The sequence below is a fragment of the Hirsutella rhossiliensis genome, assembly GCF_020360975.1.
Source record: "Hirsutella rhossiliensis strain HR02 chromosome Unknown scaffold00009, whole genome shotgun sequence".
Lineage (NCBI taxonomy): Eukaryota > Fungi > Ascomycota > Sordariomycetes > Hypocreales > Ophiocordycipitaceae > Hirsutella > Hirsutella rhossiliensis.
Window position 1 is genome coordinate 2,177,479 of NW_025408675.1, and position 26,127 is coordinate 2,203,605.

The window sequence follows — 26,127 nt, forward strand, 5'->3', positions numbered from 1 at the left end:
AGCTAGCTTCTTAAAAGATAGTTAAGTAACCGTTACTAATAAGCTTTATTAGTAAAGATATATCTTCTAGCTACTAGCTAGAAAGAGCTTTTATTAAGAAGTATTAGTTAGCTTCCTTAAGGATTTCCTTTTACTTAGCTAGCTATAAAGAAGCTAGTAGGTTCCTAGTAGAAAAATCTTTTAGGTAGGCTGTATAGGTCTTCTTAATATAGTTAGTTATATAGCCTTTTAAGAGAGCTATTAAGGTCTAGAGCTTTAAAAGCTACTACCTAAGAGTCTCTTTTTCTTAAAGAGAGATTAGCTTTACGGTACTAATAGATTCTATTATTACTATATAAGTAGTAGTTAATAGCTTTATTTTATAGAGGTATTCCTTTCGGTAACTCTTATAGTTACTTAAGGTAGTAGAAAAAGCTCTTTACTATATAGGGGTTAGCTTAGAAAAAAGGGAAGCTCCCTTTATAAATTCTATTACCTTAGGATAAAGAGGGGGCTTAAGAGGGTTCTACTTATTAAAGAAGACTAGATTATAGATAGTTTTATTTATATAAGCCTATAGCTCCTTTACCTACTTATTTATCTTAATTTTAGGCCTTTATAAGAATCGTCTTATAAACTATAAAGGTAGTAGAGTCGTTTTTCGATATTATTATAGGGAAGGGTAGAAAAGTTAGTTAAAATTTAGCTTTTTTAGTAAGAAAGGTAAAAGGAAGCTATAAAGGATATAAGAAAGGTGCCTTTTATAGTAGCTAGAAGGTATAAGAATACTATTTATCCTAGGCTTATAACTTTTATAAAGAGAGATATAAGAAGTATATATAAAATATATAAAGGTAAAATTAAAAGTAAGGGGTTAGATAGGTAAGGTAGAGATATTATATTCTTATAAGGGTAGTAATTAAGGTAGGGGAGTAATTATTATATTTTCTTTATCCTCTTTCTTTCTTTTATTTAACGCCTTTCTTTATACCTATTTAGTATCTTAATTAATAAAGAAGATCCTATTTAAGAAGCTATTAATATCCTCTTAACTACTAAGCTTTTTATTAGTTTTTCCCTTCTTTTCTCGCTATTATTAATATATCCGTCTTATCTCTCGCTACCTTTATAAGAAGCTATTATTACTTTTACTTCCCCTTATACCCCTACCTTCCTTTTTATACTTCTTTTTAGCTCTTTCTTCCTTTTTTTATACTAAGTGTTTTTAGCTTCCTTAGTCCCTCTTATTAAAGGATATCTTTAAGAACTATAATATTAAGCTACGCTTTATAATAAAAATAAGCTAAAATCCTACTAACTCTTTACTAGTTTAAAGATACTTTCTTAGCTAATAAATCTAACTTATTATTAGTTAAAAAGGGAATAGATTACTTAATTAATTTAATCCTTAATATAAAACCCTTTTATAAACTAATTTACTTTTTATTATAAAGGGAACTTTAAGTATTACGCGACTAAATCTAAGATATAATAAGAAGGAAAATAATCTAAGAGTTAAAGAGCCTAGCTAAAGCGCCTATCTTTTTTATTTTAAAAAAGATAGTACCTTATAGCTATATATAGACTACTAAGGACTTTACTAAGTTATATAAAAGAATTAGTACCTTTTACCCTTTATTTTAAAGATTATTAACTACTATTAAAGAGCTAAGTATTTTTCTAAAATTAATATATATTAATATATTAATATATTTAAATTTATAAAGGAGATAAATAAAAGACTACTTTTTAAATATATTATAGATATTTTAAATACTTATTAATACCCTTTAAACTTATTAATATACTAGCTATATTTTAGAGCTATATTTATTAAGCGCTTAAAGGGCTTATAAATATAATCTATTTAGTTTACCTTAATAATATCCTTATATACTTTAAGATTAAAGAAAAATATACTAAATACTTAGGATAAGTAATAGAAAGGCTAAGGGCTATAAAGCTCTATATAAAACTATTAAAGTATATCTTTTATTAATAGTTAGTTAAGTTCCTTAAGTTTATTTTATCTATTAATAAGGTATTAATAGACCTTTAATAGGTAAAAGTAATAGCTTAATAGCTTAAACCTATAACTTACTATAATATTTAGGTTTTCCTTAAGTTCTATAATTTTTATTAATAATTTATATATAGGTACTTAAGAGTTATAGCGCCCTTAACTATATTATTAAAAAGGAATAAAAATAAAAAGAAGCTAAGGAGTATAAAGCTAAGCCTTACTAAAAGGGTAGTATTTTAAGCTTTAAAAGATACTTTTTAAGGAGCCTTACTCCTTTAATATTATAATCTAAAAAGATATATTTATATCGAAATAAATATATTATAATTTATAATAGTAAGGATTATCTCTTAACTTAATAATAAAGGGCGTTATTATTTAATTATATTTTAGTTAAAGAAGTTTACTAAAGCTAAACTTAATTATAATATTCTAAACTAAGAACTATTTACTATTATTAAGTTATTTAAATACTAGTAATATTATATTAAAAAGGTAGTATATAAAGTAAAAGTATTATTAAACTACTACTATAACGTTTAGATATTTATATACTAGACCTCCTTAAATAAAAAGTAAGTAAGATAGTATATATATTTAGTATTATTAAACTTTATAATTAAGTATTATATAAGTAAATTAAACTTAGCGGACGCGCTATTAAAAATACTTAGATATAAGGTTAAGAAGCCTTTATTTATAAAACTATTACTAAAGCTATAAGTAAAGCTAGCTACTATTAATACTATATCTATATAGAGAAATAATAAAGCGTTTTTATAAGTAAAAAGATACTTAACCTTAAGTTAATATAAGTATAATAAAGTGCCTTTATATAAGGAAAATATATAAGCTTATTTATAGCGAAACTATATATTTTAGGTATAAGACTTAAATAATTAGCTAATTAAGCTAAAGAAAGAGCTAGTTATAAATAGTTACTCTTAAAAAAGACTGCTAAAAAAGCGGCCTACTATATAAAGGTTTATATAGTAAAAGCTCTAGAACTGCTACTAGAGTTACTAAAACGTACTTAGTTAGTTAATATAGTAACTAATAAGCTAAAGGAAACTAAAGACTTCTTAAAAAGGAAGGGTTTTTAGTTAGTATACTTAGAAAAACTACTATTATAAAAGGGTTATATTATAGTGCCTTTAAATATAGCTTTATAGTAAGAGCTAATATAGCTCTTTTATAACGATTTATTAGTAAGATACTTTAGCTTTTAATATACTAGTAAATTATTAATAAGGAACTTTTACTAAGATAGAATAATAAAAGATATAAATAAATACGTTTAGTTATACTTAGTATATTAAGGTATAGTATTTAAGAGGTATTGCCTTTATAGTACTATATTATTATTACTATATCCTATATAACTATAGGAAGAATTATTAATAAACTTTACTATAAGTCTACTTAAAGTATAGTATAATAAATAAGACGTTAATACGATCTTAGTAATTATAGACTAATATATTAAGTATTACCTTTTCTTTCTTATCTCTAAGATAATAATAGCTTTAAAGCTAGTAAAAATATTCTATTACTAAGTTAAATTAATATATAGATCTTTAAAAAGTATTATCTTAAATATAAGGTCCTTATTTATAAGTTAGATCTCTATTTTATCTTATAAGTAAAATATAGGCTATCGATAATATTTTACTTATAAATTAATAAGTAAATAAAATAAATAAACTAAGCTATATAGTACTATTTAAAATACTTTACTAGCTTAAAATAAACTAACTAAGTATTACTTTTATATATTACTTAATTTATAGGTAATAATATAAAGAACGCGATAACTAAGCTATTACTTAATAAAGTATTAATAGGTTACTAACTAAACTTCTATATTAATATTAAGGATAATATTATTTAAAAGGGGGTACCTAAAGTAAGAGTAAGAATTACTAGGCTATAAGAGCTATAAAAGAAGCTTAAGGAATATAAAGGAAAGGCTATTAAATTATAAGCGAAATACTATAATTTTAAGTATTAACTACTTATATTAAAAGTAAGAGACCTTATAGTATTATTAATAAAGAACTTATACCTTAAGGATAAAAAAAGAAAAATCTTACCTAAGTATATTAAACTATTTTAGGTCCTATAAGCTATTAGAAAGTAAGTATATTATCTTATAGTCCTTAAAAAGTACGTATACTTTTATAACGTTTTTTATATTAGTCTTTTAAAGCTATAAAAGGAGTATAAAAGTATATAGAAAGATAGTTCTTAAGGTATATAAGCAAAAGCGGAATTTTAGGAAATCAAGGAATTATATAAGACTATATAATAGAGGGGAAGAAGGAGTATAAGGCAGGATTTTCAACGGAATTTATTAGTAGTATATTAGTATATAGAAGAGGTGTTAAAGTTAATAATTATCTATCTATCTACTAGCGGACATGCTGTCTTATATAGACAATTATAGCCAAATAGAAGAACCTTTCGGGACTAGATTTAGGCTGCCGTATAGCCCTAAGACTAGGGAATTCCGTGATACCTCGAGTAAATCTAGAAGTGTCTTGGTTCTATTGATATTCGTGTTTAAAGGAGGTTGGTCGTGCCGGTGTTCTTAAGAGGTCTTAGCTAGCATTCTAAGCTAGCTCTATTCCTTCGATTCCAGATTATACGATAACCGGCAACCTATTTAATGCATAATAACATAGAAAATAACGAGCGATTCTTGCTCTATAGGATGAGATTTTGTCTATAATTAATATACTACTTATTAGCTTATATAATCGGGAGAGTATATTATAGCTGCTTTATTTATAGTAAGAACATCGTTCCTTATAATAGTAAAACCCTATTAATATTAAACTTAAAGAATAATAAAAGTAAATAAGAAGTCTAAGAGATTAAAGATTAAAAGAGATTTAAAGGTAATACTTTTTTCCTTATTAAATAAAAAGGATAGCTAGCTAAGTATAACTAATAGGTTAATACTAAAGATATAGTAAATAGCTAAGACCTTATTAAATAATATACTACTTACTTAACTAGGAAAAAGAGGCGTAAAACTAAGTAAGGTAAGGAAACCTATTAATATAAGGAGGCGCTATTAAATCGGTAATAAATCCCTATTAAATCGCTACTAACTTATTAATATATTAGTATACTTAAATATCTTATAACTACATATAACGACCGGTATTATTCCTAAGGGATAAACCTATTAAGGGGTTTATATTAGTAGATATAATAGGGCGTGGTCTAAGTAATAATAAGTATATTACGTTAGTAATAAGTTAGAGGTTATAGACTATAGACTATAACTAAGTAATTAAAATTAAGATAAAATCGTAATAAAGATCTATATTAAAAGCTATCGAGCTATCTATTTAAAAGAGTAAAAGTAAGTAACTATATATACCTATAAAGACTATCCTTAGATTATAGGCCTAGCTATAATCCCTAACGTTAGATCGTATAGAGCGTAGTAATCTCGTTAATCCTAGATTACTTAGATCTCTATAATCCCCTCGATCCTATATCTATTAGATAGTCGTACTAACTATTTATCTATTAAACTATATTACGTGCTTAATATAGTCGACCGTTAGCGGCCTAGTAGCTATAGTTGTAATACTATATATAAAATAGTAAAATAGGAAAAAAAGGGAAAACTATCTAAGCTACCTATTAAATATTATTAAGGAGAATAAAACTAAACTATAACTTTATTATAACCTTAATAATAAAGGAGAGAAGGATAGTTATAACTAAATAAAATAAAGATAAGACCTATTTATTACTTCCGACTACCCTTTTTTTTTACTAATATAGTAGGAACTAACTAAGGCGCCCCTTTTACTATACTAAATACCTTTAAAAATACTAGAACTACCTTATCCTTTACTCCTTCCTTATCCTCTATATTAAAACCTATCTTTATTAGTATAGTACTTACCTTAGCCTTAGTAAATAGTAAAGTATACTACTAAGAAGTATAGCTTATATTACTATCGATAAGGTAGAGTTTTAACTAAGATTCCTAGGCTTAGTACTTTAAGCTTATATAAGTAATATTAAATAAGGGCGTAGGGTTAAGGTATATAATAAGCTTATAGCGCTTATTAATTAGCGTATAATAGTTAGTATACTTGACCTAGTTTATTATTAAGCGGTCGCTAATAAAAAGGTTAGATAAAAACTTATAACTATAAACTTTTATATACTTATAGTCTTAAAGGACTTATAATAAGCTATTTTAATAGCGTTAAAAGCCTTAGCTAAATACTATACTATAATAATAAGATAGCGCTAATTAGCCTCCTTAAAAATAAATATACTTATATTTAAGCTATTATCCTTAGTATCCTTATTATTAGTTTTTAGCTTATTAAGCTTAAATAGTACTTTATTAAATATAAGAGTAGTAGCCTTAAGAAAGATTAGCTTATTAATAATAATATTTAAAGTTAAAGGGAAACTTACTTAGTTATAAGTCGCGGTATATTTATAGTACTACTTATAGTATATTAAGGAAACCCCTAAGAAAATATAGCTAATAAAGAGCACCTTAATAAGCTTAGGATTAGTAATACTATACTCCTTAATAACTATCCTAAAATAATATATATACTAGAGCTTATAAGGGATAACCCCTTAAGCTTTAACTAAGCGGGCTTTAGCCTTAAATTATATATGCTTTTTTATAAGAGCGCGACCGCCTTATACTACTACCTAGGTACCTTTATCTTTAGCGCCGCTATTCCTAAGTTTATTAATAAGAGGAGTTAAATTGCGGCCGTTTCTATTATTACTATTATTAATATCTTACCCTTTATTTAGCTAAGTATTAGGATTATCTTAGCCCTTATTTAGCTAGGCCTTATCGTTAATATCGGCCTACTTATTTTAAGGAGCAGCCTAAGCAATAATCTCTTATTAGCTAAAGCCGCCTTATTAAGATAAAGTAGCTAAGTTATTAATACTTACCTAAGAGCGCTTAAGTATAGTCTCTTTATTAGTATTAATATTACTAATAAGGGTAATAAACTTATACGTTTCCTAGCCTATAAAAGTAAGCTTATTAATAGTTAAAGTTAATATATTTAGTAAGGTAATAAAAGTATAACCCTCGCTAATATTAGGTCTTAAACTAAGAGTCTCTTAAGACTAAGATTCCCTTATACCTTTCTTAGCTTTCTTCGCTAAAAGGGAACTAGCGTTACTATAAGACTTTTAGGCCGATTACTTATACTTTAAGGGTAAACCTACTACTACCTACTCCTATATATAGTATAGGAAATCGGCGTTATAGTTCTTTATATTCTTTAGTATAAAAGGTATTATTATTAATAAATCGTCGATAAAAAAGTAATATAAAAAGGTATAAGGGATTAATAAAAAAAGGTATAAAACTTTATAGTAATCGTAAGTAAAAGAGTTAAAGAAAAAAAGAAAATAAAAGAAGTAAGAGATATATATATATACTCTTTATATTATAGTTATATAGCTAATATATAAGTAATACTATAATAGTTACTTAGTAGTAACCGCTAGTATAATAACTATTAACGCTATAGAGTATAGACTAATATATACCTATATAAGTATATATACGCGATATATAACTAAAACTATATTTTTTAACTAAATATATATAATATAGTAAAAGTAATATATATTAAAGATATAGCTAAGATATCTATATAAAAAGGGAGATAATTATAAGAGCGCTACTAAGAAGTATAAGCTAATAAAGCACTTAGGTATATAGTACTAATATATTAGTAGGGTATTAATAGGGAATTATACCTACCTTACTTATAAGTTATAAACTACTTACTACTTTAACTAAAGAAGAGAAATCCCTTTTCTTATAAGCTTTAGTCTTATAATAAGGAGAATATAATATATATAGCATAGTACCTCTAGCTATATCTACTACCTAACTAATCGTACTATAATATATATTCCCTTATATATATACTCTTAAGGTATATAAGTAAAAGCGGAATTTTAGGAAATTAAGGAATTATATAAGACTATATAATAAAGGGAGAAAAGGAGTATAAGGTAGGATTTTTAACGCAATTTATTAGTAGTATATTAGTATATAAAAGAGGTGTTAAAGTTAATAATTCTTTCTCTATTTACTAGTAGACATACTATCTTATATAGATAATTATAGTTAAACGGAAGAACCTTTTAGGACTAGATTTAAGCTACTATATAGCCCTAAGACTAAGGAATTTAGTAATACCTCGAGTATATCTAGAAGTATCTTAGTTCTACTAATATTTATATTTAAAGGAGGTTAGTCGTACTAGTATTTTTAAGAAGTCTTAGCTAGTATTCTAAGCTAGCTCTATTTCTTCGATTCCCGATTATACGATAACTAATAACCCGTCTAATGTATAATAATATATAAAATAACGAGCGATTCTTACTCTATAATATAGGATTTTATCTATAATTAATATACTACTTATTAGCTTATATAATTAAGAGAGTATATTATAGCTAATATTATTATAGCTAGCTTATTAGTATAGTATATAATAGTTATAGCTTAGGTTTACTATACTATACTATATAAAGGTCGCGTAAGAAAGTTATATTTAATAATAAAACTAGTACTAAGCTATATAAGGAGTACTACTATTAAATTTAGCTATAGCTTACTCTTACCTTCCTTATACCTATTTCCTCCCTTAAATACGATTATCTATTAAATATTATCGCGTACTTTATATACGTTAATTAATGCTATCGCTTATATCTAATAGGCGGCTATATCTTTTTTATAATAAATATACCTTAGAATTCTCTTAATCTAAGCTTAGATATACTCTTATAGTAGCTCTTTCTAAGCTAAATTCTAAGCTATAATAGCTTCCTACTAGCTTTATAGCGCGCCTTTTCTTATAGTTTATCTCTTTATCTAAGGCTAGGTAGGCTCTATTATATTAAAGCTAGGGCTATTACTATATTAAAGAAGCTATTAAACTTAATAAAGGTTATAAGCTTACTACTAAATATAATAGTTATATACTAAAGCCTTATCTTCTTAAACTATTATACTTAGTTAGTTTTATATATATTCCTTAGAGAAAAGAAAGAGCTTTAAAATAAGGATCTTTTATTAATATTAATACTAGTTAATCCTAGCGCCCTTATAGTATATAAGCTTACTAGTCTTTATAGTAAATTTCTAAGTTAGCTTTATCCTAGGCTTTATATAAAGTCTTAGTTACTTTATTTTAGTTATAAGCTCCTATTTCTCTTTCGCGGCTAGCTCTAGCTCTTTATTTATCTCCTAAATAACTCTCTTAGTATCTCTTTTCTCTTATATAGTCTCTAAGGACTAGTAATATAAAGGGCCCTTATAATTATACGAAAAGTAGCCCTAGAATATAAATTCTAAAGAGCTCTTTTAACGCTCGTAAATATAGCTCTTTATAAACGCCTTATCGCTTTTACGCTAGACGCGATAGCTGCCTCTATAATAGAGTAAGATAATAGAGGTCTCGTCTAACTAAATTATATTCTTTTAATCTTCGAGAGTCTAGTCCTTTCTCTTAAGGCACTAGCGTAGTCGATCCGCCTTTATCTTCTTCGTTAATCTAGGCTTCCTCGTTAGCTTAGTCTTCTAAAAGCTAAGCTTCCTTAAGACCTTCTAGACCGTAATAGAGGAAATAGGCAGTCCTTCTTAACTAAGCTCCCTAGCAATATTAGCATACGTCTTCTCCCAGCTATACCTATCGCGGCGGACCTTCTAGGCTATCTTCTCTTATACCTCTTCTATTTACTTAGTTAGGCGGCCGGACCGTAGGGTTTCCTTAAGAAATTTATCTCGAATAAGTAACGGCCGGCAAGCCGTATTAAATCCACCTTAATTGCCTTAGCGTAGATACGGTTAACCTAATAGGCAGAGACTCCCGTAAGGCTAGCAACCTTAACGGTAGTCTTGCCGCTAAATTTAAGCCTAACTACGAGAGCCCTTATTGCGATATCTATATTTAGGGCTATAATAAGGAAGAACGCAATAATAAAGATACGTAAATTTATATAAAAGAAGAGGGGAATATTCCCTTATAAAATAGGTGCGGGGTTTCCTAGCCCGATTTTAAGCTATACGTGTAGGGATGCGTGTAGGGATTAGCCCCCTATTAGATAGAACTTTTAAAATGCTCCTCTGTATGTACTGGATAGTCAGACCGGTGTACTGGCTAGTCACGGCCAAAGTTTTTCGACTCGGCCTTGCGGCGCAGATCGTCTTCTTTGTGAATGGCTTCGGGCGGCGGCCAGGCCCTTCAATCGGTAATACGGTACGGGTATGGTGCTGTGTCCGCATATGCTACTAGCTTCGCGCGAGTCGGCGTGCGATGAATGTGGTGTAGTACGAACGGGAACAGAAATGTTGTGGATGGTGAAGTGCCCGAACAAACAGTCAGGCGTCATAACCCAGACTCTGCTCGGCCAGCTTCGCTAAGACCTTGGCAGAAAAGCCCCCGCGATTCCTGGCGCCGGTGCACTTTCGGGGTTGTCTGCCGCTGTGTCTTGGCTGGCTCAAGAGTAATGGGCGTGGAGCGGATATACGATGGAGAATACTGTCAACTTCATATTGATTTAAGCAAACCCGGAGTCTGTATCAAAAATTTTCCAAGAGTGGGAGGCTGCACCACTGGAGGACGTCCACCGGCTACGGGTAACACGTTCTGTCCCTGCGGCGGGTCGGGTGTATCGTGTACGGACGCGACGGGCGTCGCCCGTTGCTACAGTCCCCTCGTAGGGTTTTTAGTGTAGGTTCTACAGGCTAGCCGAATTATTCTCCATCGTATTTCCGCTCCACGCTCATTAGTCTTGAGCCAGCCAAGTGGCAGCCATGCCTGATGCTCCTTGCTTTCGCATAAGCTGGCCCACCTGCGGCTGTAGGAGTTCCCTCCACTCTTCCCAGGGATTTACCGCGGCCTGGAGGGGTTTATTCCAGATTTATGGTCCCCCTAGGATACTTACGGCAACTGGGGTTGAATTCTGAAAACAGGTGAAATCTGCCGTTTAGCCTCGGAGTCTCACCAAGAGAACATGCAAGTGGGCATGGATTGTGCGAAGATGGGTCTGATGTGTTGTATTTCGTTGAGTCTCCCTTCTTGCAATGCCCTCTTCTTATCCCTTGGAGGCCGTGACAGACTGCTACCAGGTATATCTTATCCCGGCGGAAAGAGGGCATATTAGGAAATATGGGGTGAACTCCAAGGAAGGATGGCCCTTAAAAACAGATGTCCCGACTCGTAGTGTTAAGTTCCCACTACCTGACATATTGTCAGCTGCCACTACGCACTCCATCGCGGTAACTGCGCCCTAATTCTGTCCTCGGCCCGATGGAACGGGACCGGATATCCGGCGCATTGATTAAATATCGGCGCATCCCGCTGCCGCGAACCTCTAATTGTGGAGAAGTATGTTATTAAAGCATTAGAAGCCGGATGAACTGTGTGATAGTTTGCAGCCGTCGAAAGTATACGATATATATAAGAGCCAACGTGTCGTGTCGTAGACCAACCCAACCCATCCGTCTACCATTCCTTAATCACTCACTCCTTCCTCATCTCGTGTCCTACATTCCATCTTTCGTTAAGCCCGAATCATTTCCTCTATATACAATGAAGTACGCTATCGTCGCCTTGGCCGCCCTAACCGGTCTCGCCTCAGCTCAGCCGCCCCAGCAGCGCGATTCCATTTCGCGACGCGCCGACTTTGACATAGAAAAATGGTGCAAGCCCAAAGGACTTAACGGCGACGACTGCTACGCCGAATCCCTTTGTCTAGCCATGGCCGCAGGGGACGGGCGCTACGAGGACTGCTACAAATGGGTCCCAGAGAACTACCGTCGTCGCGACTCCCCTTCGACATCCGAGATACTCCCGCAGTGCACCCGCCTTAAGATTGCCGAAGAAGACTGCTACGCTGAGGCCGTTTGTCGAGAGTCCCTTAGCCTTACGAAGTGTCTCGATTGGCTCCCTCAAAAGTACCGTCGTCCCGCCCGGCTTACGCCGGCGCCTGCGAGCCGCAATGACACCGAGACCGCTCCTGTGGGCAAGTGCATGCTACCAGAGGCCACACTAGAAATTTGCGGCGGCGACAAAGAGAGGTACTGCGAGGCTATTACCGCCCATACCTATCCCACCGAAGAAGACCGGCAGGCGGCCAAGGACAAGTGCATCGAGTGGTCTTGATAAATCTAGTTATAGAAAGAGCATCTTAAGATAGGACAACACACTGAAAACACACCTTAAGAGAAGCCTTCCATATAAGCAGCTTGTCTAGATAGTTTGTTATCATTGAACTAAACTACGTCCTCTTTTTAACTGAAGTTACCATGACTATCCCTTTCCTTCCTCTTAGTCTTCTTGCTTACGTTGGCGGTTCCCGCGTCCGCCGTCATTCATGTGCCCGTAAATGCTTCTCTCTTTCTTCGCGACTTTACAGTCATCGCCGAGCCGGCACAGCGCCCCCTAAACGGTTATGTCGCTTGTTCCTCCAGCCTGCTTGTGGCCGTCATCTCCCGGCGGGGACAACAGCGTGTTCCAGACTACACATACATGCATCCATACATTTCTTAATCTACCCAATCCACTTGGGAAAAAGCCAGTGGATTAGCAGTGCTAGTGGATTCCACTGCGTGGATCGAGTGGAGTGGCTTTCAACCCTGTCTACCTGAATAGAAGCTCAACATACAGCAGTGTTAAGCTCGGCCGATGGCACCACCTTTGGCCTTACCCGACCCCTGACCCGTGTCCGCTGTTCAAAATCGTACGCGAGCCCAATCAACTGAGCCTCGGACCATTGCCGCCCCAGGAAGGTCAAGCCAAATGGCACCGACGGGCCGGTGTCCACCAATTTGCGCGGCGCATCGCGGTATACCGGCGCTGTCTCGAGATAATTCCCCATCGGCACCGTTATTCCTGGTGCGCCAATCGTAGAAGCCCAAAACGGCGCCGAAATCGTGGGCATCACGACGGCGTTAAGGTCATCACGGTCGAGCGCACCTAAGAGTCCGCCGGGCCCCGCGAGCTTCAGGGACTTCTGATGCCACTTCAGGAATCCCTTACTGGTATTGCTCCTCGGCTTCTTAGCATCGAGAATATGGTCCCAAATGCGCGTATTGCGGTCAGGATACTCCTCTAACGGGGAGTTGCGCGTCCATTCACGTACATCAGCCAGGGTGTGAACATTCGATGGGCTGGAGGTAAGCTCGGCGAGGTAGGCGGCAAGGTTGGCGGGAAAGTCTGCATAGCGCGTGTGCTGAGGAGCTAGCAAAATCTCCTGCGCCATAGAGAAGTCGGTCTCGACAACCGTGGCCCCGGCTTCGGTTAGGACTTCGAGTGCCTTCTTGAAGGCGTCTAGCTCGGGGGATAGCTTTGCCTCTGAACCTTCTATCGTCAGGTTAATAGCATTCCAGGGCACGCCGATCCGAGCCCTCTTAAGTCCCTTGCCGTTGAGAGCATCTAAATAATTTGGAACGTTCGGGATTGCAGACGTATAGGTATCGCGGGGATCCGATCCCGCAATAGCTTGTAGTATATACGCAGCGTCTCGTACCGTCCGCGCCATAGACCCAACCGAGTCCTGGCGCTCCGATATTGGGATTACTAGGTCGCGCGAGGTAAGTCCCACTGTCGGCTTGATACCCACGATGCCGCTGCGGTGTGACGGCGCCAGGATGGAGCCAACCGTCTCAGTGCCGATGGCCGCCCAAGCCAGGCCCAAGTCAGTAGCTACGGCGCTGCCGCTCGAGCTCCCTTGAGGGTCCTGGTCCGGGTGGTATGCGGCCAGGACTTGGCCTCCGTGTGCAGACCAGCCATTGCTTGTGTTGTTGGCGCGAAACGACGACCATTGACTGAGAGTAGTTTTCCCTAGTAAAATGGCGCCAGCTTCCCGGAGTTTCCTGGCTATAGTAGAATCGCGAGGCACGGTTGCCCCCAATAAAGCATACGATCCGGCTGGCCTTCTATTAGCTGGACGGACTGGTTTATAGACCATGTTGACTGACCCGTATTATTCATCTTATCCATGGTCGCGATGTTGTTCTTGAGCAGAATGGGAATGCCGTGTAGAGGTCTTCCTAGCCGTAAGCGATAGTTATGACGCGAACGACTGAAATGGCAAGCCCTTACCCCCTGATTCTATTCTTCGCCCTCTCCTCGTCGAGCGATGCCGCAATGGCGAGCGCATCTGGGTTGACTTCGGTGACAGCATGCAACTGATCATTGACTTGATTGATGCGCGCCAGATAAGCCTGTAACGGGTGAGAAATACCGACATTGCACGAAGCGCCTGAGCCCGGCCCACCTTGACCAGGTCGGTGCTTTTAAAGCAGCCCTTCTTGAGACCGCCCGAGAGGTCCTCAAGCGTCGCATCAATCAGACTCGGGAACCGAGCGTTTGAGGCTTCAGGAGAGAGAATAGCATCAGCCAGGTAAATTGGCAATGGAAGGGTCGGTTCCAACTCAACTAGCTTGCCCATTTGCAGTCGCAATATTCAGCAATGCCACCCAGATAGTTACCAGTGCAAGAACGGTGGCCGAGAGCGAAGCCATCTCTACTAGAGGGGAAATACGGAGAACAGGTGAAGCAAATTGCCATAGCAGTGCACGAACGGCTGTGAGCTGCTGCGGGTTCTTATAGAAACTTAAGGTGTTTTATGGTTAAATACCCGTATAGCATGACCTACTGATAGGGGTGAGCGGGGATAACTATAGAGGGGTTCTTAAGATACTTGCAATACTTTACTGTCGGTTTCGTCGTGCTTTTGCTTCTTACGGGACGAGCAAGTGGTCGGTCATACGTTAAGAGGGGACGTATTAAGCAGAACGTTGCGTCTATGCAGACTGGGTTAGGTTTCACCATTTAGCTATGGTTACTGTCAAACATAACAAATACCACTTGACCACCAGCAAAACAGGGGCACCCCCATTGGAGGTGTTATTGGTATAGTTTATAAGTCTTTATCCTGCTGACAGTTACCTATTTAGCCGGACTAAAACCTAAAACTACCCGTTGGCCCAGGCGTACGTAAACGGAGGTCGTCCCGCCATTCCTCGACCAGCAGGTAATAGTAATAATGCCTAACTAAGTTAGCAGAACGAGCCCGTCCAACGAAGGACGGTTAGGAAAGCATGGCTAACCCTACGACGGATCACGAGTTTAGCCCCTTGGTGGGTCTAGCCAAGGGTACAGCAATACATAATTAGACCACGCTCAGCTGATGGAAATAGGATCTTGGTCGTTTTCCTCATTCATTCTCAGGTCAAACTTGTCGGGCTCACTCCGTGCTTTTCGCAATGCGTTGTCGATCAGGCCCTTGACGGTGCCTACGCCGCCCGCAAACCAGTTAGCAAGCCAGCCTTCTGCTGGAGGCAACCAGGGATGGACCAAGGAGCAGGCCTTTGCGCTTCCTCGAGCTGTTACTCGAGGCTCAAGGTAACGAGCTTCTCAATAGCTCCAAAGCATTAGGCACCCCGCACGACCAGAGTTCCAACAGTAATAAGACCCTTCTTCACTTCGTTCCTCAAGGCACGGCGGTGGACAAGAACGAGAACCTGGAAACGTCATAGTTGAGAGGGCGGGATCCATCCGGAGCATTTCCTATCAGGCGAATAGGTGGAGGAGGCGACCCGGGTAATGGCTGCCGATTGCTAACCACCAGCGCCGGATTCAGGATAAAGTTTGGCGTCTCGGGCAGTGGATAAATGAAACAATGAGTCTTCCTCGTGACCCTTCAAGTTCGGCTACCGGCCCATCACCACCATATCATGGATGGTGTGACTGCAGCGGGTGTGCCGTGCCGAGTGGTGTTGGTCGGCGATCCGGTGCCGGCAGCCGCGGGGACGAGAGTGTGTCCAGAGCGAGCCATTCAGGAACAGGGTAGCTCTAGGTTTATATGTATTGTGTAGCCCTCGAATATTGTTATGTGTGTAACTTTGGCATTCCGGTATCGACCGTCCTCGTGGTCGTGATCCGCTCTTGCGCCTCGTCAACTCGCCCGACTCGCTTGCACCACTGTGTTCTGCTCCTTGAGTTTGTATATTAGTGAGCGTCCATTGTACGTGCTCGTCGCCAAACCTGCTGCACACCCAAAGTAAATTCCCAGCTGCATGTACTGGGGAGCCGAAATGAGCGGCTCAACTGCCGATGACCGAATAGGCGAGAAATGTGCCCCCTGCAGAACTCTATTCCCTTTCGCTAAAATCTTGTGGGGCACAGCGGTCTCGATTGGAGAAACTGGGGTACTTGGGCTCTGGTAGGTCTGAGCCGCGGCATCTTTTCCTTTTCTTTGGTATTAAGCCGCAACTGCCTCCGACTACAGCCACGTTATTGACAAGCTTTTCGACGCGCAAAGATCACGACCTTGAGCCGAGAGTTCTAGGACGTTTGGAAAGCAAGAACGAAATATAGATAGAAACTCGAATAAAACAGCATCACTTGATCCTAGGTTTCGCTCCATGTTGTGCACCCGACGCCGGAAACGCCAAAGCCATGCACATATAAGTCCATGTTTATAGGGCTGTTCACAGGATTGCATTCCGGGGTTGATCCCTGGACCCAGTTATCGAACAAATGCGCTCTCGTGCGAAACCAGACAGAGGAAGAAAAGTTAATTTGCAAATCTCTGCCGGGGTTTCGGGGCGCCACTTCATCTCATCGGTCGCCATCGGCGGGGTAAAGCCGGGGATTGCTAGCTATAGCCGGTTAGAGCTCAACGTTCAGAGGTATCTCGGATTTCCGGATGGTTGACATGCCTTGGCTGCGGGCTCTCCCGGTCCGGATATCGGCCTCTTGGACGGCTTCTGTCATGACGATGCCTGTCCCTGTTGTGAATAGTATCAGCTATGCTATAGTGACAGCATGGAGTTGCTGGAGATTGTGGTAATGGGCCTTCGCGATTGACTATAAGAGGAGGCAATTGTCCACGTTGCTCAACATGAAACCAACCAACCTCCAAGTAATCAATCACCAGTTCGCACTGCTCTTCTCCATCTAGCTCAACACCCCAATCTGGACACTGCCTCATAACTTGCCCCCTCTGCCACAATGCGCCTCCACTTGGCCGCCATCTCGACCCTAGCTGGCCTCACCCTTGCCCTGCCCAAGGTAAGCTTCCGCCAGGCCACTCCATGCTCGTCCAAGTTCATCGCACTGACATTCTGGGACTAGCCATCGCAGGATGCGACCGCGTCTTTTGATATCGTCAAGGGTGAGCGCGGTCTCGCAGACTTTGGCGAGGACGTCGTGGCACCCACATCGTCGGATGACGCGGATTTCATTGGCGCTGAGCCGCTCACTCCCGGGCAAGCTCGTTGGGACTTCGACAGGTCCGCCGATGACCAGCCAGTGGGCCTGGAAGAAATGCCCTTTGACGAAGATGACCTTGAAGAGATGGGCACCGCCCCGGGCGGCAACCAGCCCCAGTCGCCAGAGGAATCGGCAGCAATGCTTCAGCCAGCCAAGAGGAACCCACGAGGAGGAAGCAAATCACCTGTTCGCTCCAACTGCTACAGGGATAGCGACTGTGGAAAAGCGCTCCCTTACTGCTCTGAGATAGACGCCAAGACGCGTCGGGGTTGGTGCTCCAGGAGCAAGTATTGAGGTGGCGACGGGCCCACGGGGAGCAGGAGAAGTGATAAGGACCGTCTGCTGCTAGAATTGAGAAGATAGGAGGCCCGTGGTTAGACGAGATTTCAGATTCAAGACAGGCATTTGCCGCCACGCTCTCCTTAATCAGACTTTGGATGATAGATGGGAATAGACACATGAGAAAGGTCGCTGCTGGAGTCGCATCTGATCAAACCCCATGCGTAAGCTATTTCGGTCGTCTCCGGCCGATACATGCCAACATAATGAACAGAATGTGGAATATTGTGCCTTTCCTCACCCCCATCATAGAGAACAGGGTATCACAGCATGTACGGCTTTCAAATGGCATGGCTTGGCATATCATTAGAGCATGGTGGAAACCTTGATGGCATTTGACATGATCCATGAAGTCTAGTTATTGGATAGAACCTGGGAAATGACCATACCCAATCTCGGGGGCGATCTCAAGCTTATCCTCCGATATAGCAGAGGGTGACGTGTAACCCCAATGGATCTTTCTGATGTTTGCCACCGATGCTTGTGGTCTCATGCACCTCAGACCTAAATATTTCCTTTGGAGTTAATATTGGGTATTCTATGCCTGACAGCCGGACTAGACTAGGTAATGATCATTGTCATGGCTGAGTTCAGGTAGCTGCATACCTGATAAGGGCCGCCTTCGGATAGAGTTGCCTGTCTCTTGCCGTCTAATAGGCCAAGGCAATCATCTTCTGCAGTCTATCCGCTTCTTTTGGAACCATGCCCTTATAGAATTAGTACTTGACAATGTTGGCGCTAGACATACTTGCTCAATTAGCAAGGACGGGTTGAAGCTGGAAGAGCCTTGCTGCGACAGATGGGTTGACCTATATACCTAAACCCCACATTGTCGAACTCCGCTTTACTGATAGCTGTAGCCCTGCCGGAGGATCTCTCAAGGCACAAGCCTGAGTTTCATCAACTGCAAGACCGACCCTACATCAGTGGCCAGCCGCACCCGTAATGCCTTTCGATGGTCTTATTGGCTATGAGGCTTGCCGCCCGCTCGATGACTGGGCCTGCATATGCCTTTGGGCCATGTCACGAGCGTCTAACATGCATTACGTGGCCTAAAATGTAGTACAGTACGACCTTGGCCTGCCTTAACGCAGGTATCATGTGGACAGCACTCGCTCCAACATGCATGATCCATCCCGTTTCCCCGGAACATAAGGGGCTGTGCATATGTATAAGCGTACGACGCGACGGCGGATATGAGAAAAGGTAGATTAAACAAACTAACAAATGACAGGGAGTCTACAGATCTATCTATATATTCTTTATTGTCCAGTCCAAGTATAATCCGTATGTCGTATAAAGTGCAAAGCGTTCGACGTTTGCCTGGCGCAGTTGGCTAGTCAATACTTACCCGTTGGCGGGGCCCACGGCACAGGGGCCGTAGGGAGCCAACCTAGTGTGACCACTCAGTGGGAGGGCCGGAAAAGGCGTGGATAGGCGTGACGGCCCCTGTGCCGTGGGCCCCGCCAACGGGTACGCTAAACAAATAAAAACAGGGAGCCCTCAAGCCGTAGGTGGCACGTGACTACCTGAATGGGTCTTCAGCTTGATACCCCAAGTCCCAGCTAGAAACTGCGGTAGACTGGAACAAACAATGACGACTCTTCTAGCATTCCACGTCGCCTTCGTCTCGAGTCGCATAGCGCCTACATATAACAGCGCAGACCCAGACATACGTGGCCATTTTGCCTTTCACTGTCCACACAGAGGATGAAAAGGGAGTTTATGCGCCGTCTTCCCTCCCTCCGACTGAGTCGCCCACGAGGCGCCTCCTCCCGAACTTTCCTGTTCTCTAGCAAGACACAAAAGTCGCTACGTCCCAGCAACCGTCCTTACTCTTCGTTGCCTATGGACGCGCTGAACTCATTGTCGTCCAGCAGCAACCCTACACCAAACGTACGCGAGTACGAGTATATCGAAGATGTGGAGAATCTCGAAAACTATCGACCTGGGGGATACCACCCTATACAGATTGGCGACAAGCTTCACAGCCGATACCAGGTGGTTCACAAGCTTGGCTACGGCACATACTCGACTACATGGCTCGCGCGTGACCAACAGCTCCAAAAATACGTGGCAGTCAAAGTCGGCACATCAGAATCAAGCGCACGAGAAGTTGAAGCGCTCTCCACCCTCGCGAGTCTTCAGCATCTCAGCACTCAGCGCCTCCCCTTCAACAGCTTGGGCCAGGCCATGATTCCTCCGCTTCTTGATAGATTCATGCTCCAAGGTCCAAACGGCATCCACCCTTGCCACGTAACTGCGCCAGCCAGAACCACCCTCTCAGGGGCCAAAGAGGGATCGTACACCCGGCTGTTTCAGCTTGATGTCGCCAGGGCGATGGCTGCGCAGCTCGTCATCGCTGTTGCCTATACGCATGCTCGGGGATTTGTTCATGGAGGTTCGTCTCAACTATGCCGTCCCCGCTCAGGGGAATGCTATTTCCTGACCCCTTCTACCTAGATCTTCACCCCGGCAACATTCTTCTCGGACTGCCACCCAGCTTAGATCACCTCTCAGACAAACAGCTATACGAAAAGTACGGTACACCGAACCTAGAGCTAGTCGTCCGCCCTAACGGTAGGCCACTTCCGCTAGGTATTCCGTCCCACGTTATCGTACCGATATAGCTCGGGGAACCGAGTAAGGATATAACCCTCTCCGAGGCCGGGGTCTTACTCGCAGACTTTAGCGAAGCCTTTTTACCTTTACGGGAATTAAGGTGTGAGTCCTACGCGCCTATATCGATTAGCTCCCCGGAGGCTCTATTTAAACTAACAAGGCCGCTTTCCTACTCGACCGATATCTGGTCACTCGCCTGTTCTATCTAGGCAATACTTAGCTAGAGATAGTTATTTAACGGCTTCCTCGCTACATAGGATAACGTTATATATAAGCAGGTTAATGCTCTTAGTATTCTGCCCCCTAAATAGTAGGGGAAATAGGAAGGAAGACGAATTCGGTTTACTAAAGTAGGCAAACCTATAAAGCAGCGATATATTCGGACCTTAGAAGCTCGCTTTAAGGACAGCGTGCAAAAACCCCGACGAGATAAAGGGATGCCGCTATTCGATATAGAGGAGAGAGATGCGATCCTTACGATGCTACGGCCTATGCTTTTTTTAGGCCTAGGGGCCGACATACTACCGACCAAGTTCTATAGTCTAACTAGATAGAGAGATAGGCGTTGCTAGAGTATAAGAAGATCCGAGAGTAAGCTTAGGTAAATATATAGAAGGTAAGTGACGAATTACCTAGTCTCTGCGTTAAAAGCATTCGCTATAATATAAGTTTAGAGATTTAATTTAGGCCTTAGTATACCTTTAGAGTTGCCTCGGTCCCTTACCCTTACTGCGCTCCCTTAGTCTCGCTACGCTCTTGCTTAGTCGTTCGGCTAGGGTCCTATATCTTTATATCGAAAGCGACCGCACTTACTCTCGCTATGTGCTACCGTATACTCTCTCCGTTCGCATCTTAGTTCTATCGGCTGGTTAGATAAGAGGGAAATAAGGGCTAGGGCTGCGCCTAGGGTTTACGCAGTAAATTAGCTGCGCACCCCTAGCGTTAGTCCTGCCCTCTATTCGCAACACCTCCCCTTAGCTACTCTTAAGGTATAAGGCCTAAGGTTTTTTTTATATTATTACTTATATATAGCCTCTAGGGCTATAGCGAGGCTAATAGGGGCCTAGGCCCCTATTAGTAGTCCTAGCTAGCTATAGAGCGTAGAGGCTTATAACTAATTAAGGAAAGGGTAGCTATAAAGGTAGAGATAAAGGAAAGGTATTACTAGTTATTAGGTCTTTATATTAAAGAAAGAGGGTATATACTACTCTATCCTACCTAAAAGAGGGAGTCTATAAGTATAACTATATATATATATATATATAAAGTATAAAGGGAATAGGTTTCCCTACTAATCCGGTAGCTTATAGTTATCTAGATCTATTAAGTAACTTCCTTAGTATCCCTTAGGTTAACTACTATATTTAGGGCCTCTAGGTATAGCTATTAATAATAAGAAAAGTATTACCTTACTTATAGTACTTTATTTAAGGGATAAAAACCTACTTTAGCTATTAAATAGTAATAGTATTACTTATCTAGCCTTTTAAGGAGGTAATAAAGTCTTAATCTTATAGAAAATTAAGTTTATTAAAGAACTATTAATATTAAAGGTCTTAACCCTTAAAAATTATAAAGGGAGTTAAGGCCTAGCCTATAGTAAAGATATATTTAACTATTATAGTCTAATAATACGATCCTAGCTACTTTTTAAGAGTCTCTTACTTCTCTAAGCTCCTTAGTACTAAACTATTAAAGCTAAGGCCCTTAAAGATACCTATTTTATCTATATTAAAGCGGGACTCTAGTATAATTGCTTATATAGCCGGTAGCTTAAGTAATTAAAACTATTCCTTAATACGGGCTATAAAGGCGCTATTAACGCGAATAGAATTAAGAGATCTACCTTTAATAGTACTAATCTTTAAGTTCTAGGCTAAAAAGCCTAAAATCTACTACTTCTTAAGCGGACGGGTATCGCCGCCGGCCTTAATAATATAGCTAGTAAATTCCTTAACCTAATAATATATTAAAGGTAGCTTAAGGGCGGCCTAGGTAAGAACCTAGTCGGTAAGGTATTTTTCCTACTTTTAGCTAAGCCTTTAATATGCCTCTTTTGCCTCCTTATTAGAGTTTAAGATATATATGGTCCTCTTAGATACCTACTTTTAACTAGTATAAAGCTAAAGTATCCCGTTTTTAATAGCTTTAAGTACTTTTTAAAGCTAGTTTTTAGTATACTTAGAAAGCTAAGGTATTACTAATATAAATAGTATTTATTTTATAATTATAAGGTAAGAGATATATAAGAAAACGCGGTTATAATATAATATATTTAACGATATAATAGTATTATAAAGAGTACCGGTATTAGGGTATACCGGACTTTAGGTAGGCTAACTTATAGGCCTAAGCTATAGGCGCGGGCACGAGCCTTAACGTGCCGCTTAGACTAACTAAGCTAGGCTAGCCTAATTAGGGGCCGGCCGGCTATACTTAATAAAAGTCAAGCTAACTATATATTTATAGTCGGCTTAACTGCTAAGTTAGCCCACCTAAAGTCCGGTATACCCTAATACCGGCACTCTCTATAATACTATCGCGTCGTTAAATATATTATATTATAACCGCGTTTTCTCGTATATCTCTTACCCTATAATTATAAAATAAATACTATTTATATTAGCGATACCTTAGCTTTCTAAGTATACTAAAAACCAGCTCTAAGAAGCACTTAAAGCTATTAAAAATAGGATACCTTAGCTTTATACTAGTCGAAAGTAAGGTATTCTAAGAGGGACCCTCTATATATATCTTAAAGGGGCTCTACCTATTAAGAAGGCAAAAGAGGTATATTAAAGGCTTAGCTAAGAGTAGGAAAAACACCTTACCGACTAGGTTCTTACCTAGGCCGCCCTTAGGCTACCTTTAACGCATTATTAGGTTAAGGAATTTACCGGCTATATCGTTAAGGCCGGCGGCGATACCCGTCTACTTAAGAAGTAGTAGATTTCGGGCTTTTTAGCCCGGAACCTAGAGATTAGTACTATTAAAGGTAGATCTCTCGATTCTGCTCGCGTTAACGGCGCCTCTATAGCCTATATCGAGGAATAGTTCTAATTACTTAAGCTACCGGCTATATAGGTAATCCTACCGTAGTCCCGCTTTAATATAGACGAAACGGGCATCCTTAAGGGCCTCGGCTTTAATAGTCTAATACTAGGGAGCTTAGAGAAGTAAGAGACTCTTAAAAAGCGGCTAGGATCGCGTTATTAGACTATAATAGTCGAATGCGTCTCATTATGGCCTTAACTCCCTATAATTTTAAAGGTTAAGACCTTTAATACTAATAGTTCCCTAACGAACTTAATTTTCTATAAGATTAGGACTTTATTGCCTCCTTAAAGGGCTAGATAAGTAATACTATCGCTATTTAGTAGCTAAAGTAGGTTTTTATCCCTTAAATAAGGCACTATAAGTAGGGTAATACTCTTATTATTATTAACGGCTACGGGAGTTATTAGACTAATGATTTTATATACGAATACTTCTAGAATAGTATATATCTCCTTTTCCTACTATTATACTCCTTATATATCCTCTAACTACTCGATATCTCGGTTTTCTCGCCTATTAAGGCCGCATACCGACGTTAACTCGAGAAAATCGCATCTTTCGACGATATAGCGCTAATTAGCAAGGCTACCTTCCTTCGTATCTACTACGAAGCCCGGCAGGCTAGCCTAACCGAAAATAACATTAAGGGAGGTTAGCGCGGGTCTAGTTTATAGCCAATTAATATAGTAAAGCCCTTATTAAGCCGCTTTATCTTGCCGCAGCCGTCAACGCCGTCAACGCTATTAAAAAGGAAGAATATTAGCTCCTTAGCTAATAACGATGCCCTTAAAACGCCTAAACGATTATAAGAAGTTCGCCGCCTCGTTGTAGGGCTAGAAAATCGCGGTCAAGTTGACCGTATAATCCGACTACTCTTTAGCAAAGTTGGCCGCGCCCTTAACAATCAAAATTGGCAGCTTACAGCTGCCCAGCTTCGAATACAACAGCTTGAGCATCAATTGCATCGTCTACGGCCTCGAAAACAGAAAAAGGTTCTATAGGATCTTAATGGCCGGTTCGTACGGATTGATCAAGTTATTAAGACGAGGCAGCGGCTCGAGCGCATCCTCGAGCCGGCTGCTATTGCCGCAGCCAATCAAGACGCAGATTTTGAAGCTCTATGTGGTAGCTGGCAGCTTGAATAGCTAGAAAACACTATAATTGACTATCGTAACGTTAAAATGCGGCTTCAATTACTGTTGGAATGTGCCTGCCTTGGTGTTGTGGAGAGTGCCGGTGTTGGGGTGTGCCGGACTTTAGGTGGGCTGACTTACGAAAAGTGGGTCGACGGTCGGGCTACATGGGGGGGGGAGGGGGGGGGGCGGTCAGCTTGACCACATAGTCCCGCAATGCCAAATCCGTCAAATATAACCCTGGCAGCTCCTGGCCCCCCAAACCAAGCGCACTCTCCGTCGGTAATCCTGCCGGTCGACCCTGACGCGAAGTCGACTCTGGACGAAGCTTTGGGGTCGCTCAGCGTGTCTGATAACGAGATCTGGCCCAAGGAGTGGAAGGATGACGACGAGAATCCTGGATACAACCTGGACAAGTTTCTCGCCGACATGCGCAGACGAGAGGCGTACTATGACTCGCTCGGCGTGCCATGCAGCCGAGTTACTACGGACACGCATGGTAATACCACGCTACAGCCCCGCCAGTGGGTCAGCCTGGAAGCTGCCGACTTCACCGGCCTCGAGGACAATCTTGATACCGAGTATATCGCCTTAACCCGAGAAGTCCCTGCCGACCAGCTTGGGAAAGCAACAGACTACAAGATGGTGGGCAACTCGCGGCAGGGGATGGAAATGACCACTGTTCCCAAGGCGGAGGTAGCCGCCCTCGAGGCTCAAGGCTGGGAAGTGTAGTACGCTCCAAGCCCCCCTCTCGACATCAAGCAGCACTACCGAGATCGCCGAACTGTTGAGCGTCCGGTGGACGTCGTGTCGTATGATCAGCCGGCCGCGGACACAATGCGCTACCTCGAGCACGGCAACAACTTCATCAGCTCCGCTATGACCAAGGACAACTGGCGTCCTGGCCAGCTGATCGGTCAAAATGGATCGGACCCTGCGACGATAGCCCAATCGCCGTCCTTCTTGCCCCCCGACCGCCATGACGACATGTCCGAGCGTCGTTCAGCCACATCGACCGGGCACATCTTGCAACATCGACGACCGGCTGGTGTCGGTCTTGGCTGGGGTGACTACGACAGGCATGTCCGCTGGCAATCATACGGCCGTCGAGTCACCAAGGACATGGTGGAGAAGCAGAATTGGCAAACGGATCTATTGGCGCCATCCAGATTTTTCAACGAGTCGGGCGAGGTTGTAAAGACCGTTACCAAACCATTCGAACGAAGAGATCTGCCCTCTCAACCTCAGAAACCCGTCTCACTGTACGACCGGCTCAATCCGCGAGACGGTCGAACTCCAGAGGCTCCGGCGGAAAAAAACTCGGAAACCCCAGCTTGGCCCGGGACCTACAACGATGACGAGTGAGGTCGTCCATTCGGTCACTTGCTAGCTACGCCAAAACCTCGCACCCGAGTAGCCTGAGTCGACCGCTTTTAGCTCCTCCAGGCCGAGGCTTGCCGTCACCTCAATTCCCTGATCGGTGGATGGGCGAAAGCCCATCTCTTCTACCTAATTCCTTGATGGGTGTAAACCCGATTCCTTGGTGGGTGCAAACCCGATTCCTTGGTGGGTGAAAACCTGATTCCTTGATGGGTGAAAACCGGATTCCTTGATGGGTGAAAACCCTTGGGCTTTGGCCCTAAAGCGTCGT

The 26,127-nt window shown here is 40.7% G+C and overlaps 5 protein-coding genes across 5 annotated transcripts; 4 read left to right on the forward strand and 1 right to left on the reverse strand.

The window, feature by feature from the left end:
• Positions 1-11,634: 11,634 nt before the first annotated feature.
• Positions 11,635-12,207, forward strand: HRG_08179 (uncharacterized protein; the record flags this gene model as incomplete). Its single annotated transcript, XM_044866650.1, has 1 exon — positions 11,635-12,207. One exon carries the CDS (start codon positions 11,635-11,637, stop codon positions 12,205-12,207), a length of 573 nt encoding a protein of 190 aa, XP_044718539.1.
• A 493-nt stretch (positions 12,208-12,700) lies between these two features.
• Positions 12,701-14,497, reverse strand: HRG_08180 (amidase domain-containing protein; the record flags this gene model as incomplete). The annotated part of the gene is made up of 6 exons (XM_044866651.1): positions 12,701-13,783; positions 13,830-13,923; positions 13,968-13,974; positions 14,025-14,092; positions 14,149-14,270; positions 14,324-14,497. The coding sequence occupies 6 exons, from the start codon at positions 14,495-14,497 to the stop codon at positions 12,701-12,703; spliced, it is 1,548 nt and encodes a 515-aa protein (XP_044718540.1).
• A 2,567-nt stretch (positions 14,498-17,064) lies between these two features.
• Positions 17,065-17,619, forward strand: HRG_08181 (uncharacterized protein; the record flags this gene model as incomplete). The annotated part of the gene is made up of 2 exons (XM_044866652.1): positions 17,065-17,124; positions 17,188-17,619. 2 exons carry the CDS (start codon positions 17,065-17,067, stop codon positions 17,617-17,619), a joined length of 492 nt encoding a protein of 163 aa, XP_044718541.1.
• Positions 17,620-19,512: 1,893 nt separating this feature from the next.
• On the forward strand, positions 19,513-20,172 carry HRG_08182 (uncharacterized protein; the record flags this gene model as incomplete). Its single annotated transcript, XM_044866653.1, has 2 exons — positions 19,513-20,028; positions 20,128-20,172. The coding sequence occupies 2 exons, from the start codon at positions 19,513-19,515 to the stop codon at positions 20,170-20,172; spliced, it is 561 nt and encodes a 186-aa protein (XP_044718542.1).
• A 4,520-nt stretch (positions 20,173-24,692) lies between these two features.
• HRG_08183 (uncharacterized protein) lies at positions 24,693-25,841 on the forward strand (the record flags this gene model as incomplete). Its single annotated transcript, XM_044866654.1, has 2 exons — positions 24,693-25,172; positions 25,242-25,841. The coding sequence occupies 2 exons, from the start codon at positions 24,693-24,695 to the stop codon at positions 25,839-25,841; spliced, it is 1,080 nt and encodes a 359-aa protein (XP_044718543.1).
• Between the last annotated feature and the right edge of the window lie 286 nt (positions 25,842-26,127).